This window comes from Prunus dulcis, chromosome 3 (genome assembly GCF_902201215.1).
Source record: "Prunus dulcis chromosome 3, ALMONDv2, whole genome shotgun sequence".
Classification (NCBI taxonomy): Eukaryota; Viridiplantae; Streptophyta; class Magnoliopsida; order Rosales; family Rosaceae; genus Prunus; species Prunus dulcis.
Genome location: NC_047652.1, coordinates 3,656,843 through 3,669,908, shown reverse-complemented (window position 1 = coordinate 3,669,908; position 13,066 = coordinate 3,656,843). Strand labels below are relative to the sequence as shown.

Below are 13,066 nucleotides of genomic sequence, written 5' to 3'. Positions count from 1 at the left end.
CATGTCCCTAGATTGGTTACCTCATTAAAACCTTGTTTGGAAAAACCCAGTGGAAAAAAACATAAGCGAAGGAAAAAAAGTACAACTTTATTTGGGACATAAGGTTAATGCGCTTATGTTGCCTCGTTAAAACCTTGCTACGAAAAACCCTGTGGGAAAAACCCTAGCCGCAGGAAAAAGAGTACAACACGCATATGTCATGTGTTAGAGGACTCTTGAACGCTTCCCCTGATTTTTCTTGCTCCAACTTGATTGCTTACAGAGTTGTCGTAATCCGATGCCATGCACTAACTTTTGGAATGTACATTTTGACAATGATTTGGTGAAGAGATCTATCGGGTTATTGCTTGAGCGAATTTGTCTGACTTTGATTTCTTGACTCTTCTGGAGCTCATGTGTGTAGAAAAACTTTGGTAATATGTGCTTGGTCCTATCACCCTTGATATACCCTCTTGTGATCTGAGCAATACAAGCTGTATTGTCCTCATTCAGGATTGTTTGAGTGTCTGTTGCTGAGGGTATGGCACATGTACTTCGGATGTGATGAATCACCGACCTTAACCAAACGCATTCACGACTGGCTTCATGGAGGGCAAGTATTTCTGAGTGATTGGAAGATGTGGCCACTAGTGTTTGTTTCGTTGAGCGCCATGAGATTGCAGTTCCTCCACATGTAAATACATACCCAGTCTGTGATCGTCCTTGATGTGGATCAGAGAGATATCCTGCATCAGCATAACCAACAATACTCTGGGCGTTGGTCGATTCACTGGAATAGAATAAGCCCATGTCTGTTGTCCCACGAAGGTATCGTAGAACATGTTTGATGCCGGTCCAATGTCGCCTTGTTGGAGCAGAACTGTACCTTGCTAACAGATTTATTGAAAATGATATGTCTGGTCTGGTACATTGTGCTAGGTACAATAAAGCACCTATTGCACTAAGATATGGTACTTCTGGACCAAGGACCATTTCATCATCCCCTTTTGGACGATATGGGTCTTTCTTAGTGTCAAGCGACCGAACGACCATTGGAGTGCTAAGTGGATGGGCTTTATCCATGCCAAACCGTTTCAATACTTTTTCAGTATAAGTTGATTGATGCACCAAAATTCCATTAGCACTGTGCTCAATCTGCAAGCCAAGACAATATTTTGTCTTTCCAAGGTCTTTCATCTCAAACTCACGTTTGAGATAATCAGCAGTCTTTTGAAGCTCTTCAGAAGTTCCAATTAGATTCATGTCGTCGACATATACTGCCACTATCGCAAATCCAGACTCTGATTTCTTAATAAACACACATGGGCAAATAGGATCATTTGTGTATCCTTCCTTCAATAAATACTTACTGAGACGATTGTACCACATTCGTCCAGATTGTTTTAGCCCATATAATGATCTTCTCAATTTAACTGAGAACATGCCCCGTGGTTTATTTCTGGCTGCTTCAGGCAACCTGAATCCTTCTAGGAACTTTCATGTATATATCTGTATCCAATTCTCCATACAAATATGCGGTAATGACATCCATGAGTCTCATTTCAAGTTTTTCTGAAACCGCCAAACTTATTAAGTAACGGAATGTAATTGTGTCCATTACTGGAGAGTACGTTTCCACATAATCAATTCCAGGCCTTTGTGAAAAACCTTGCGCAACGAGTCGCGCTTTATACCTTGAGATCTCATTTTTCTCATTGCGCTTTCTTGTAAATACCCACTTGTAACCTACAGGGTTCACATTGGGTGGAGTTGGAACAATATGTCCAAAAACACTCCTTTTTTTCAAAGAATTTAATTCTGCCTGGATTGCATCTTTCCACTTAGGCCAATCTTGCCTCTGTGTACATTCATTAATAGAGCACGGCTCAATATCATCATCTTTTATGATCTCAGCAGCCACTGAGAATGCAAATATATCATCGATGATCATCTCATTTCTATTCCACAATTCATCAGTGGACGTATAATTTATGGAGATTTCTTGACTTTCAGGTACAGTTGCCACTCCAGGGGCACTTGTCTCACCAATGACGTTTTCCTTTTCAGGAAGTACCTGTCCCTCTTTGGGGGCATTTGAATTATGAATTGTGGGCTCTCTATTTATTTCATTTGGATTCATTTTGTCCATCAACTTCCTCTTTCGAGGAACTGAATCCTTTGAGCCTAGTGGTCTGCCACGTTTTAGGCGTGCAGCAGATGAACCATTTGCTGGCACATTGCTTTGTCCATTATGGACATCAATCCGTGCGGGTGCATTTGCAGCTGGGATATGAGATTTTGTCACCTTTGCTGCATCATTAAATGCATCTGGCATCTGATTTGCAATACTTTGGAGGTGAACGATCCTTCTCACTTCGTTTTCGCATTGAGCAGTATGAGGATCGAGATGAGACAATGTGGATACATTCCATGATAATTCATGTCGTTCTTCAGGAATGAGTTTGCCTTGTTCTTTAGACACAGATTTTTCTCCCCCTAATGGTGGGAAGATTGTCTCATCAAAATAACAATCCGCAAACCGTGCGGTGAAAATATCACCCGTCAGGGGTTCCAAATATCTGATGATAGATGGTGAATCAAAACCAACATAAATTCCCAATCTGCGTTGAGGGCCCATCTTAGTACGTTGCGGTGGTGCAATGGGCACATATACCGCACACCCAAAAATTCTTAAATGTGAAATGTTTGGTTGATTTCCCAATACGAGTTGTATTGGAGAATATTGATTGTTGGCGACGGGCCTCAATCGCACAAGTGATGCTGCATGTAAAATGGCATATCCCCAAGCAGAAACTGGCAACTTTGTTTTCATTAGCAAAGTGCGTGCTATCAATTGAAGGCGCTTAATTAAAGCTTCTGCCAAGCCATTTTGAGTATGCACATGGGGAACAGGATGTTCAATATCAATGCCTAGTGACATGCAGTAGTCATCAAAAGTTTGAGATGTAAATTCACCAGCATTATCGAGTCTGATTGACTTAATGGGATAATCTGGGAATTGGGCTCGTAATTTAATTATCTGAGCCAAAAGCCTAGCAAATGCCATATTCCGAGTAGATAAAAGACAAACATGTGACCATCGGGTAGATGCGTCCACCAAGACCATAAAGTACCGAAATGGTCCACATGGGGGATGAATAGGTCCACAAATGTCCCCTTGAATTCTCTGCAAAAATGATGGAGACTCAACATCAACCTTTGGTTGTGATGGTTTGATCACCAACTTCCCTTGTGAACAAGCTTGGCAAAAGATGTCACTTGATAACATAATGTGTTTAGTCAACAAGGGATGTCCTTTAGAGTTGGTGATGATCCTGCGCATCATGGTGGATCCAGGATGACCCAACCTGTCATGCCAAAGCTTAAAAGCATTTGAGTCAATGGACTCTTGGTCCATGACACTATGTGCCTCAATTGTCCGTATGGTTGTATAATACAACCCTGATGAGAGCTCACAAAGCTTCTCCAGTATACGCTTTTGGGTATCACTGGAGGTAATGCAAAGATATTCCATGTTTTCCTCTTTCTTTGTTTCAACATGGTAGCCATTCAAACGTATATCTTTGAAACTCAACAGATTCCTTCTGGAGTTAGATGAATACAAAGCATCTGGAATGGACAGTATTGTTCCATTTGGTAACATAATTTGGGCTATTCTTGAGCCTTCAATCAGATCTGCAGGACCTGATATGGTTGTTACCTTTGCTTTTGTAAGCATTAATTTTGAGAAATACTTCCGATCTTGAAGGATCGTATGAGTAGTCGCGCTATCTGCGAGACAAATATCTTTGCCATAGCCTTTGTTTTGAGGGCATCCATAATTTACATCCATGCCTTCAAATAAGTAAAATAAGCTGAATCAATAAAGAAGAAAACATTACCACTTTTATTGGATTGAAATGAAAATTAAACAACACTTCAGCTAATACAAATAGTACATTAAGAAATTTAATCTAATTCGGACCCATAAGCTTCATTCCCTCTTTCAGTAACAAAATCAGAAACATCCAGATGCGTCTTGTTTAGCTGACGCGATATTTCTGATGAGCCATCTGTGGCTGGCGGAGCATGATCAATGTAATTTATCTCCACTTTCCTGTTCTTAAGTGAAGCTTGATAGAGATCCGCCAAATGCTTGGGCGTACGACATGCGCGCACCCAATGTCCCTTTGCACCACATCTGTGACAAGTGCTTTCAACATTTCTAGGCACATGGCTCATCTGTGCCTTTCCCTTATTACGGGATGCATTTTTGCCATTCGTGGATGGACCGCTCCTTGGACCTAAACCCTCTGAACGAGCACCACGATCTTTTCTGCTTCCTTGCCAGCGGCCACGCTTGCCCCCTCGCCCACGTTTGTGGATACTGCCACGAGATGAAGTGGCATTCACTTCCTGAGATGCAGCATTTATTTCAGGAAGTGGTGCTGAGCCCGTTGGGCGAGATTGGTGATTCTTTAATAAGAGCTCATTATTCTGCTCAGCTAACAAGAGGCAAGATACAAGTTCCGAGTACTTCTTGAAACCGCTATGTCTGTATTGCTGCTGAAGGAGGACATTTGAAGCATGAAAAGTGCTCAGAGTTTTTTCGAGCATATCCTCCTCAGATATATTTTCCCCACATAGCCTCATTAATGAGGTAATTCTGTGCATAGCAGAGTTATACTCGGACACTGACTTGAAATCTTGAAATCTCAAGTGAGTCCATTCGTATCTAGCTCTTGGGAGAGTCACCATCCTCTGGTGATCGTATCTTTCACCTAGAGCTTTCCATAGAACCAACGGTTCATCAACCACCACATATTCGCTCTTCAGCGCTTCATGGATGTGGCGGCGAAGAAAGATCATGGCCTTCGCATTCTCTTCAGCGAAGCATCATTCTCATCTACAATTGTTTGTCCGAGGCCATTGGCTCGTAGATGAATTTTGGCATCCAGGACCCATGATAAATAGTTGTCCCCGGAAAGGTCCAAGGCAGCAAACTCTAGTTTTGCCAAATTTGCCATCCAAAACTTTAGGCTCGAGATCTGGGACATTAAGCCACTTATTAATAGGAATTTCAGGCCCTCATTATTCAGGTATATTAATTGATGATAAAAATAAAGTGCTATGAATTTGCTGGTATGGACGATAAACCCGCACCATACCTTAAATGAAAGTAAATGTGCAATAAAGTAAATTCATAAAGTAAATTGCTTGTTGTATGGATGTTAATCCCGCACAATACCTTAAATAAAATTAAATGTGCGGTAAAGTAAATTCATAAAGTAAATTGCTTACTGTATGGACGTTAATTCCGCACCATACTTTAAATAAAAGTAAATATGCGGTAAAGTAAATTCCTAGAGTATAAGGGTTAATTCCACATCATACTTTTAATAAAAGTAAATGTGCGGTAAAGTAAATTCATAAAGTATGAGGGTTAATTCCACATCATCCCTTAAGTAAGAGTAAATGTGCTTGTATGGGCACTAATTCTGCTCCATACTTTTTAAATAAAAGTAAAGGCAGTTGTGTGGACGATAAACCCGCGCCACACCTTTAAATAAATATTGCCGTATGGGTAATAAACCTACTCCATACCATAAATAAAATAAATGTGGGGATAAAAACCTCCACCTAATATATATGAAGTGCATAATATATCATATATTGTGGGCAATATAACTACGCCACTATTCAAGATATAATAGATGGGTTTTAAGATCACACCATCATTTTATTACGATAATTTGTGTTACAACGCGATGGGTAATAAAAATTACACCACCATAAAATAACAGGATGGGGTATAAAACCGCACCATTCCAAATTACGTTACAAAGAAGTAAATTAAACAAGCATGGATGAAACAACATAAAAATTTTGAGAACACAAAAAAGAAAGTTTGCATGTCGTTGTAGTAGTAAAGTGAGAAGAGACATATGACAGAGAAATAACCACATAGTGTTGAGCTGGGAAAAATTTAGAAATAGAAAGGAGAGACTATCGTGCTGATAACATGTTATAAAATAAAATAATCAAAGAGTATGAGAAGTACCACTAAATATTGTGAGTGAAATTATATTTGCTTTTATGGTGTTTACACTAACAAGATTTCTTCTCAGACAAAATTCAGACACTCAGATTTCTCACTCTCTCTTCTTTTTTTTCTTCTCTTTTCTTCTCTTTTCTTCTCTTTTCTTCTCTTTGGATCAGTTGTGTGTTTTACAACTTAAGAGGAAGCCTATTTATAGGCAATTAGAATGGCCTCCCGTGGATGCATCTTCAACATTTTCTCCCAACATCATCATTTATCCCAACATCATCATTTCATCTTTTGACCAATACCCCCTTAATTTATTCATATGAATTTCACTTCTTACTTTATAACAGCTCTAAGTTATTAAGAAATATTGTAAGAGATTAGGATTTTATTTTATATTTGCTATCTTTATCATATCATTAATAAATCATTGAGAATTTAAGCAACGATAAATTCAAGTCTTTCAACTTCCTTGGCGTGATGAAGGAAAACACCTAAATAATAACTTAAACAATGATAAAGGCTCATGACTCAGATTCTTCAAGTGCTTGCACAGGCTTTTGCCACGTCTAGGGGGGATGTAAATGAAAGCTGCTGAAAGTCTTGGCAAATCTTGGGCTGAATTGTGATCTGGGTTGTAGTGGTCAAGCTAGGCCTTTATCTCTGTTTTGGTTTGGCCTTTTGCCCCCATATTTAACGTCAAAAGAGAAAATCCAACTACTATTATGTGTTAGGCAACAAATTTGTTTAATCCCATTTGATCAAAAAGAACATCTATTTAGGGAGTTGATTTTCTCACTTTTTTTTGTTGTTGTTGGAAATTGTATGTTCTCACTCCTTTTTTGTTTACTCCACAAAAGGAAAGTGGGAAAATCAGCACCCTATATTTAATCTCATTCGTAGATATGAGTTTAGCCAAGTTGCCTAGATCAAATGAGCTCCCCACTATGCACCCAAGTTCGAATTCCCTCTCTATAATTTAGATTAATTTAAAGTAGATTATCGCTTGCATAAAAGAAAATATAAAAGAATCTATCTTGATTCATCAAGTGAAAACTTTAGGATTTTAATTTTTTTGGTTCTTGTAATTTTTGAACCATAACATACCTAACAAGTATAGCGTCAAAATTGTTAAAATTTTAAATTGTGAGTATTTTAATCACAAAGTAACTCAAAATGTCAAAATTTTAAATTTTCTAGCTATGGAACATAATAGTTTAAATTGGAAAAAGAGAAATTGTATGTAAACTGTTGTAAAGAAGAAACACGTGGAGCCCACATTTATGGGGCCCACAAAGAAATTAAGCAAAGACTTTGGAGGCTGCACACTCACGGATGTGTATTGTAGAATCACGGGTGTCATTTACAGCTGCCTATAAATAGAGAAGGAAGAAGAGAGAAAGAATGGGCAACGGAAGAAAGAGAAGAGGAAAAGGAAAGGAAGAGAGAGAAGAAGAAAAGGAAAGGAGAAGAGGAAAGAAGAGGGTAAGTGAGCAGAGAGAAAATTCAGTGAGCCACACATATTGTAAATACTATTGTAGCTCTATTATTTTAGTGAAAAGGTTACTGCTGCTGCTCTCCGAGGACGTAGGCATAGCCGAACCTCGTTAAATACTGTGTCTCGTCTACTTTACGTGCAGCTCAAAAAATTCGCACATATCTCAGGTTATTTTATAACACGTTATCAGCACGATAGTCTCTCCTTTTATTTCTGAAATTTTTCAACTCAACACTATGTGGTTATTCCTCTCTCTCCTTTACTGTCATTTAAAGTATGGTGCGGCATTAACGTCCATACAGCAATTTAATTTGTGAATTTACTTTACAGCAAATTAACCTACTTTAAAGGGTGGTGCGGAATAATCGTCCAAGCCTTTACTGTCATTTAAAATATAGTGCGGGATTAACGTCCATACAGCAATTTAATTTGTGAATTTACTTTACAGCAAATTAACCTACTTTAAAGGGTGGTGCGGAATTATCGTCCACTCCTTTACTGTCATTTAAAATATGGTGCGGGATTAACGTCCATACAGCAATTTAATTTGTGAATTTACTTTACAGCAAATTAACCTACTTTAAAGGGTGGTGCGGAATTATCGTCCACTCCTTTACTGTCATTTAAAATATGGTGCGAGATTAACGTCCATACAGCAAACAATTTAATTCATGACAATTTATTTTTATCATCAATTAATATACCTGAATAAAGAAATTCCTATTAATAAGTGGTTTAAATGTTCCAAATCTCGAACCTAAAGTTTTGGACAGCAAATTCATGATACTTTATTTTTATCATCAATTAATATACCTGAATAAAGAAATTCCTATTAATAAGTGGTTTAAATGTTCCAGATCTCGAACCTAAAGTTTTGGACAGCAAATTCATGACAATTTATTTTTATCATCAATTAATATACCTGAATAAAGAAATTCATATTAATAAGTGGTTTAAATGTCTCAGATCTCAAGCCTAAAGTTTTGGATGGCAAATTTGGCAAAACTAGAGTTTGCTGCCTTGGACCTTTATGGGGACAACTTTTTATCATGGGTCCTGGATGCCAAAATTCATCTACGAGCCAATGGCCTCGGACAAACAATTGTAGATGAGAATAATGCTTCGCCTGAAGAGAATGCGAAGGCCATGATCTTTCTTCGCCGCCACATCCATGAGGCGCTGAAAAGCGATTATGTGGTGGTTGATGAACCGTTGGTTCTGTGGAAAGCTCTAGGTGAAAGATACGATCACCAGAAGACGATGACTCTTCCAAGAGCTAGATACGAATGGACCCACTTGAGATTTCAAGATTACAAGTCAGTGTCCGAGTATAACTCTGCTATGCACATAATTACCTCATTAATGAGGCTATGTGGAGAAAATATATCTGAGGAGGATATGCTCGAAAAAACTCTGAGCACTTTTCATGCTTCAAATGTCCTCCTTCAACAGCAATACAGACATAGCAGTTTCAAGAAGTACTCTGAACTTGTATCTTGCCTCTTGTTAGCTGAGCAGAATAATGAGCTATTATTAAAGAATCACCAATCTCGCCCAACGGGCTCAGCGCCACTTCCTGAAATAAATGCTGCATCTCAGGAAGTGAATGCCACTTCATCTCGTGGTAATATCCACAAACGGGGGCGATGGGGCAAGCGTGGCCACTGGCAAGGAAATAGAAAAAATCGTGGTGCTCGTTCAGAGGGTTTAGGTCCAAGGAGTGGTCCATCCACGAACGGCAAAAATGCATCCCGTAATAAGGGAAAGGCACAGATGAGCCATGTGCCTAGAAATGTTGATAGCCCTTGTCACAGATGTGGTGCAAAGGGACATTGGGTGAGCACATGTCGTACGCCCAGGCATTTGGCGGATCTTTATCAAGCTTCACTTAAGAATAGGAAAGTGGAGATAAATTACATTGATCATGCTCCGCCAGCCAAAGATGGCTCATCAAAAATATCACGTCAGCTAAACAAGACGCATCTAGATGTTTCTGATTTTGTTACTAAAAGAGGGAATGAAGGTTATGAGTCCGAATTAGATTAAATTCCTTAATGTACTATATGCATTAGCTGAAGTGTTGTTTCCTTAATGTACTATATGCATTAGCTGAAGTGTTGTTTCCTTAATGTACTATATGTATTAGCTGAAGTGTTGTTTAAATTTCAATCCAATAAAAGTGGTAATGTTGTCTTCTTTATTGATTTCAGCTTATTTTACTTATTTGGTGGTATGGATGTAAATTATGGATGCCCTCAAAACAAAGGCTATGGCAGAGATATTTGTCTCGCAGACAGCTCAACTACTCATACGATCCTTCAAGATCGGAAGTATTTCTCAAAATTAATGCTTACAAAAGCAAAGGTAACAACCATATCAAGTCCTGCAAATCTGATTGAAGGTTCAGGAAGAGCCCAAATTATGTTACCGAATGGAACAATACTGTCCATTCCAGATGCTTTGTATTCATCTAACTCCAGAAGGAATCTATTGAGTTTCAAAGATATACGTTTGAATGGCTACCATGTTGAAACAAAGAAAGAGGAAAACATGGAATATCTTTGTATTACCTCCAATGATACCCAAAAGCGTATACTGGAGAAGCTTTGTGAGCTCTCATCAGGGTTGTATTACACAACCATACGGACAATTGAGGCACATAGTATCATGGACCAAGAGTCCACTGGCTCAAATGCTTTTAAGCTTTGGCATGACAGTTTGGGTCATCCTGGATCCACCATGATGCGCAGGATCATCACCAACTCTAAAGGACATCCCTTATTGACTAAACACATTATGTTATCAAGTGACATCTTTTGCCGAGCTTGTTCACAAGGGAAGTTGGTGATCAGACCATCACAACTAAAGGTTGATGTTGAGTCTCCATCATTTTTGCAGAGAATTCAAGGGGACATTTGTGGACCTATTCATCCCCCATGTGGACCATTTCGGTATTTTATGGTCTTGGTGGACGCATCTACCCGATGGTCACATGTTTGTCTTTTATCTACTCGGAATATGGCATTTGCTAGGCTTTTGGCTCAGATAATTAAATTACGAACCCAATTCCCAGATTATCCCATTAAGTCAATCAGACTCGATAATGCTGGTGAATTTACATCTCAAACTTTTGATGACTACTGCATGTCACTAGGCATTGATATTGAACATCCTGTTCCCCATGTGCATACTCAAAATGGCTTGGCAGAAGCTTTAATTAAACGCCATCAATTGATAGCACGCACTTTGCTAATGAAAACAAAGTTGCCAATTTCTGCTTGGGGATATGCCATTTTACATGCAGCATCACTTGTGCGATTGAGGCCTGTTGCCAACAATCAATGTTCTCCAATACAACTCGTATTGGGAAATCAACCAAACATTTCACATTTAAAAATTTTTTGGTGTGCGGTATATGTGCCTATTGCACCACCGCAACGTACTAAGATGGGCCCTCAACGCAGATTGGGAATTTATGTTGGTTTTGATTCACCATCTATCATCAAATACTTGGAACCCCTGACGGATGATATTTTTACCGCACGATTTGCGGATTGTGATTTTGATGAGACAATCTTCCCACCATTAGGGGGAGAAAAATCTGTGTCTAAAGAACAAGGCAAACTCATTCCTAAAAAACGACATGAATTATCATGGAATGTATCCACATTGTCTCATCTCGATCCTCATACTGCTCAATGCGAAAACGAAGTGAGAAGGATCGTTCACCTCCAAAGTATTGCAAATCAGATGCCGGATGCATTTAATGATGCAGCAAAGGTGACAAAATCTCATATCCCAGCTGCAAATGCACCAGCACGGATTGATGTCCATGATGGACAAAGCAATGTGCCAGCAAATGGTTCATCTGCTGCACGCCTAAAACGTGGCAGACCACTAGGCTCAAAGGATTCAGTTCCTCGAAAGAGGAAGTTGATGGGCAAAATGAATCCAAATGAAATTAATAGAGAGCCCACAATTCATAATTCAAATGCCCCTAAAGAGGGACAGGTACTTCTTGACAAAGAAAACGTCATTGGTGAGACAAGTGCACCTAAAGTGGCAACCGTACCTGAAAGTCAAGAAATCTCCATAAATTATACGTCCACTGATGAATTGTGGAGTAGAAATGAGATGATCATCGATGATATATTTGCATTCTCAATGGCTGCTGAAATCATAAAAGATGATGATATTGAACCGTGCTCTATTAATGAATGTACACAGAGGCAAGATTGGCCTAAGTGGAAAGATGCAATCCAGGCAGAATTAAATTCTTTGGAAAAAAGGAGTGTTTTTGGACATATTATTCCAACTCCACCCAATGTGAACCCTGTAGGTTACAAGTGGGTATTTACAAGAAAGCTCAATGAGAAAAATGAGATCTCAAGGTATAAAGCGCGACTCGTTGCGCAAGGTTTTTCACAAAGGCCTGGAATTGATTATATGGAAACGTACTCTCCAGGAATGGACACAATTACATTCCGTTACCTAATAAGTTTGGCGGTTTCAGAAAAACTTGAAATGAGACTCATGGATGTCATTACCGAATATTTGTATGGAGAATTGGATACAGATATATACATGAAAGTTCCAGAAGGATTCAGGTTGCCTGAAGCAGCCAGAAACAAACCACGGGGCATGTTCTCAGTTAAATTGAGAAGATCATTATATGGGCTAAAACAATCTGGACGAATGTGGTACAATCGTCTCAGTAAGTATTTACCGAAGGAAGGATACACAAATGATCCTATTTGCCCATGTGTGTTTATTAAGAAATCAGAGTCTGGATTTGCGATAGTGGCAGGATATGTCGATGATATGAATCTAATTGGAACTTCTGAAGAGCTTCAAAGGACTGTTAATTATCTCAAACGTGAGTTTGAGATGAAGGACCTTGGAAAGACAAAATATTGTCTTGGCTTGCCGATTGAGCACAATGCTAATGGAATTTTGGTGCATCAATCAACTTACACTGAGAAAGTATTGAAACGGTTTGGCATGGATAAAGCCCATCCACTTAGCACTCCAATGGTCGTTCGATCGCTTGACATTAAGAAAGACCCATATCGTCCAAAAGAGGATGATGAAATGGTCCTTGGTCCATAAGTACCATATCTTAGTGCCATAGGTGCTTTATTGTACCTAGCACAATGTACCAGACCAGACATATCATTCTCAGTCAATCTGTTAGCAAGGTACAGTTCTGCTCCAACATGACGACACTGGACCGGCATCAAACATGTTCTACGATACCTTCGTGGGACAACAGACATGGGGTTATTCTATTCTAGTGAATCGACCAACGCCCAGAGTATTATTGGTTATGCTGATGCAGGATATCTCTCTGATCCACATCAAGGACGATCACAGACTGGATATGTATTTACATGTGGAGGAACTGTGATCTCATGGAGGTCAACAAAACAAACATTAGTGGCCACATCTTCCAATCACTCAGAAATACTTGCCCTCCATGAAGCCAGTAGTGAATGCGTTTGGTTAAGGTCGGTAATCCATCACATCCGAAGCACATGTGCCCT

At 39.2% G+C, this 13,066-nt stretch overlaps 2 protein-coding genes across 2 annotated transcripts; one reads left to right on the top strand and one right to left on the bottom strand.

Annotated features, from left to right (window-relative positions):
* Positions 1–3,948: 3,948 nt before the first annotated feature.
* LOC117620970 lies at positions 3,949–4,848 on the bottom strand. Its single transcript, XM_034351227.1, has one exon. It carries the CDS (start codon positions 4,846–4,848, stop codon positions 3,949–3,951), a length of 900 nt encoding a protein of 299 aa, XP_034207118.1.
* A 3,632-nt stretch (positions 4,849–8,480) lies between these two features.
* On the top strand, positions 8,481–9,652 carry LOC117620969. Its single transcript, XM_034351226.1, has 3 exons — positions 8,481–8,738; positions 8,976–9,359; positions 9,596–9,652. The coding sequence occupies exons 1-3, from the start codon at positions 8,481–8,483 to the stop codon at positions 9,650–9,652; spliced, it is 699 nt and encodes a 232-aa protein (XP_034207117.1).
* The last annotated feature ends 3,414 nt before the right edge of the window (positions 9,653–13,066 follow it).

Coding starts and splice junctions, on each gene's coding strand:
- LOC117620970 (XM_034351227.1), bottom strand. CDS start 4,848: ATGATCTTTCTTCGCCGCCACATCCATGAAGCGCTGAAGAGCGAATAT.
- LOC117620969 (XM_034351226.1), top strand. CDS start 8,481: ATGTCTCAGATCTCAAGCCTAAAGTTTTGGATGGCAAATTTGGCAAAA. Junction 8,739..8,975: donor TGGTGGTTGATGAACCGTTG/GTTCTGTGGAAA, acceptor CTCCTTCAACAG/CAATACAGACATAGCAGTTT. Junction 9,360..9,595: donor GTGGTGCAAAGGGACATTGG/GTGAGCACATGT, acceptor TATATGCATTAG/CTGAAGTGTTGTTTCCTTAA.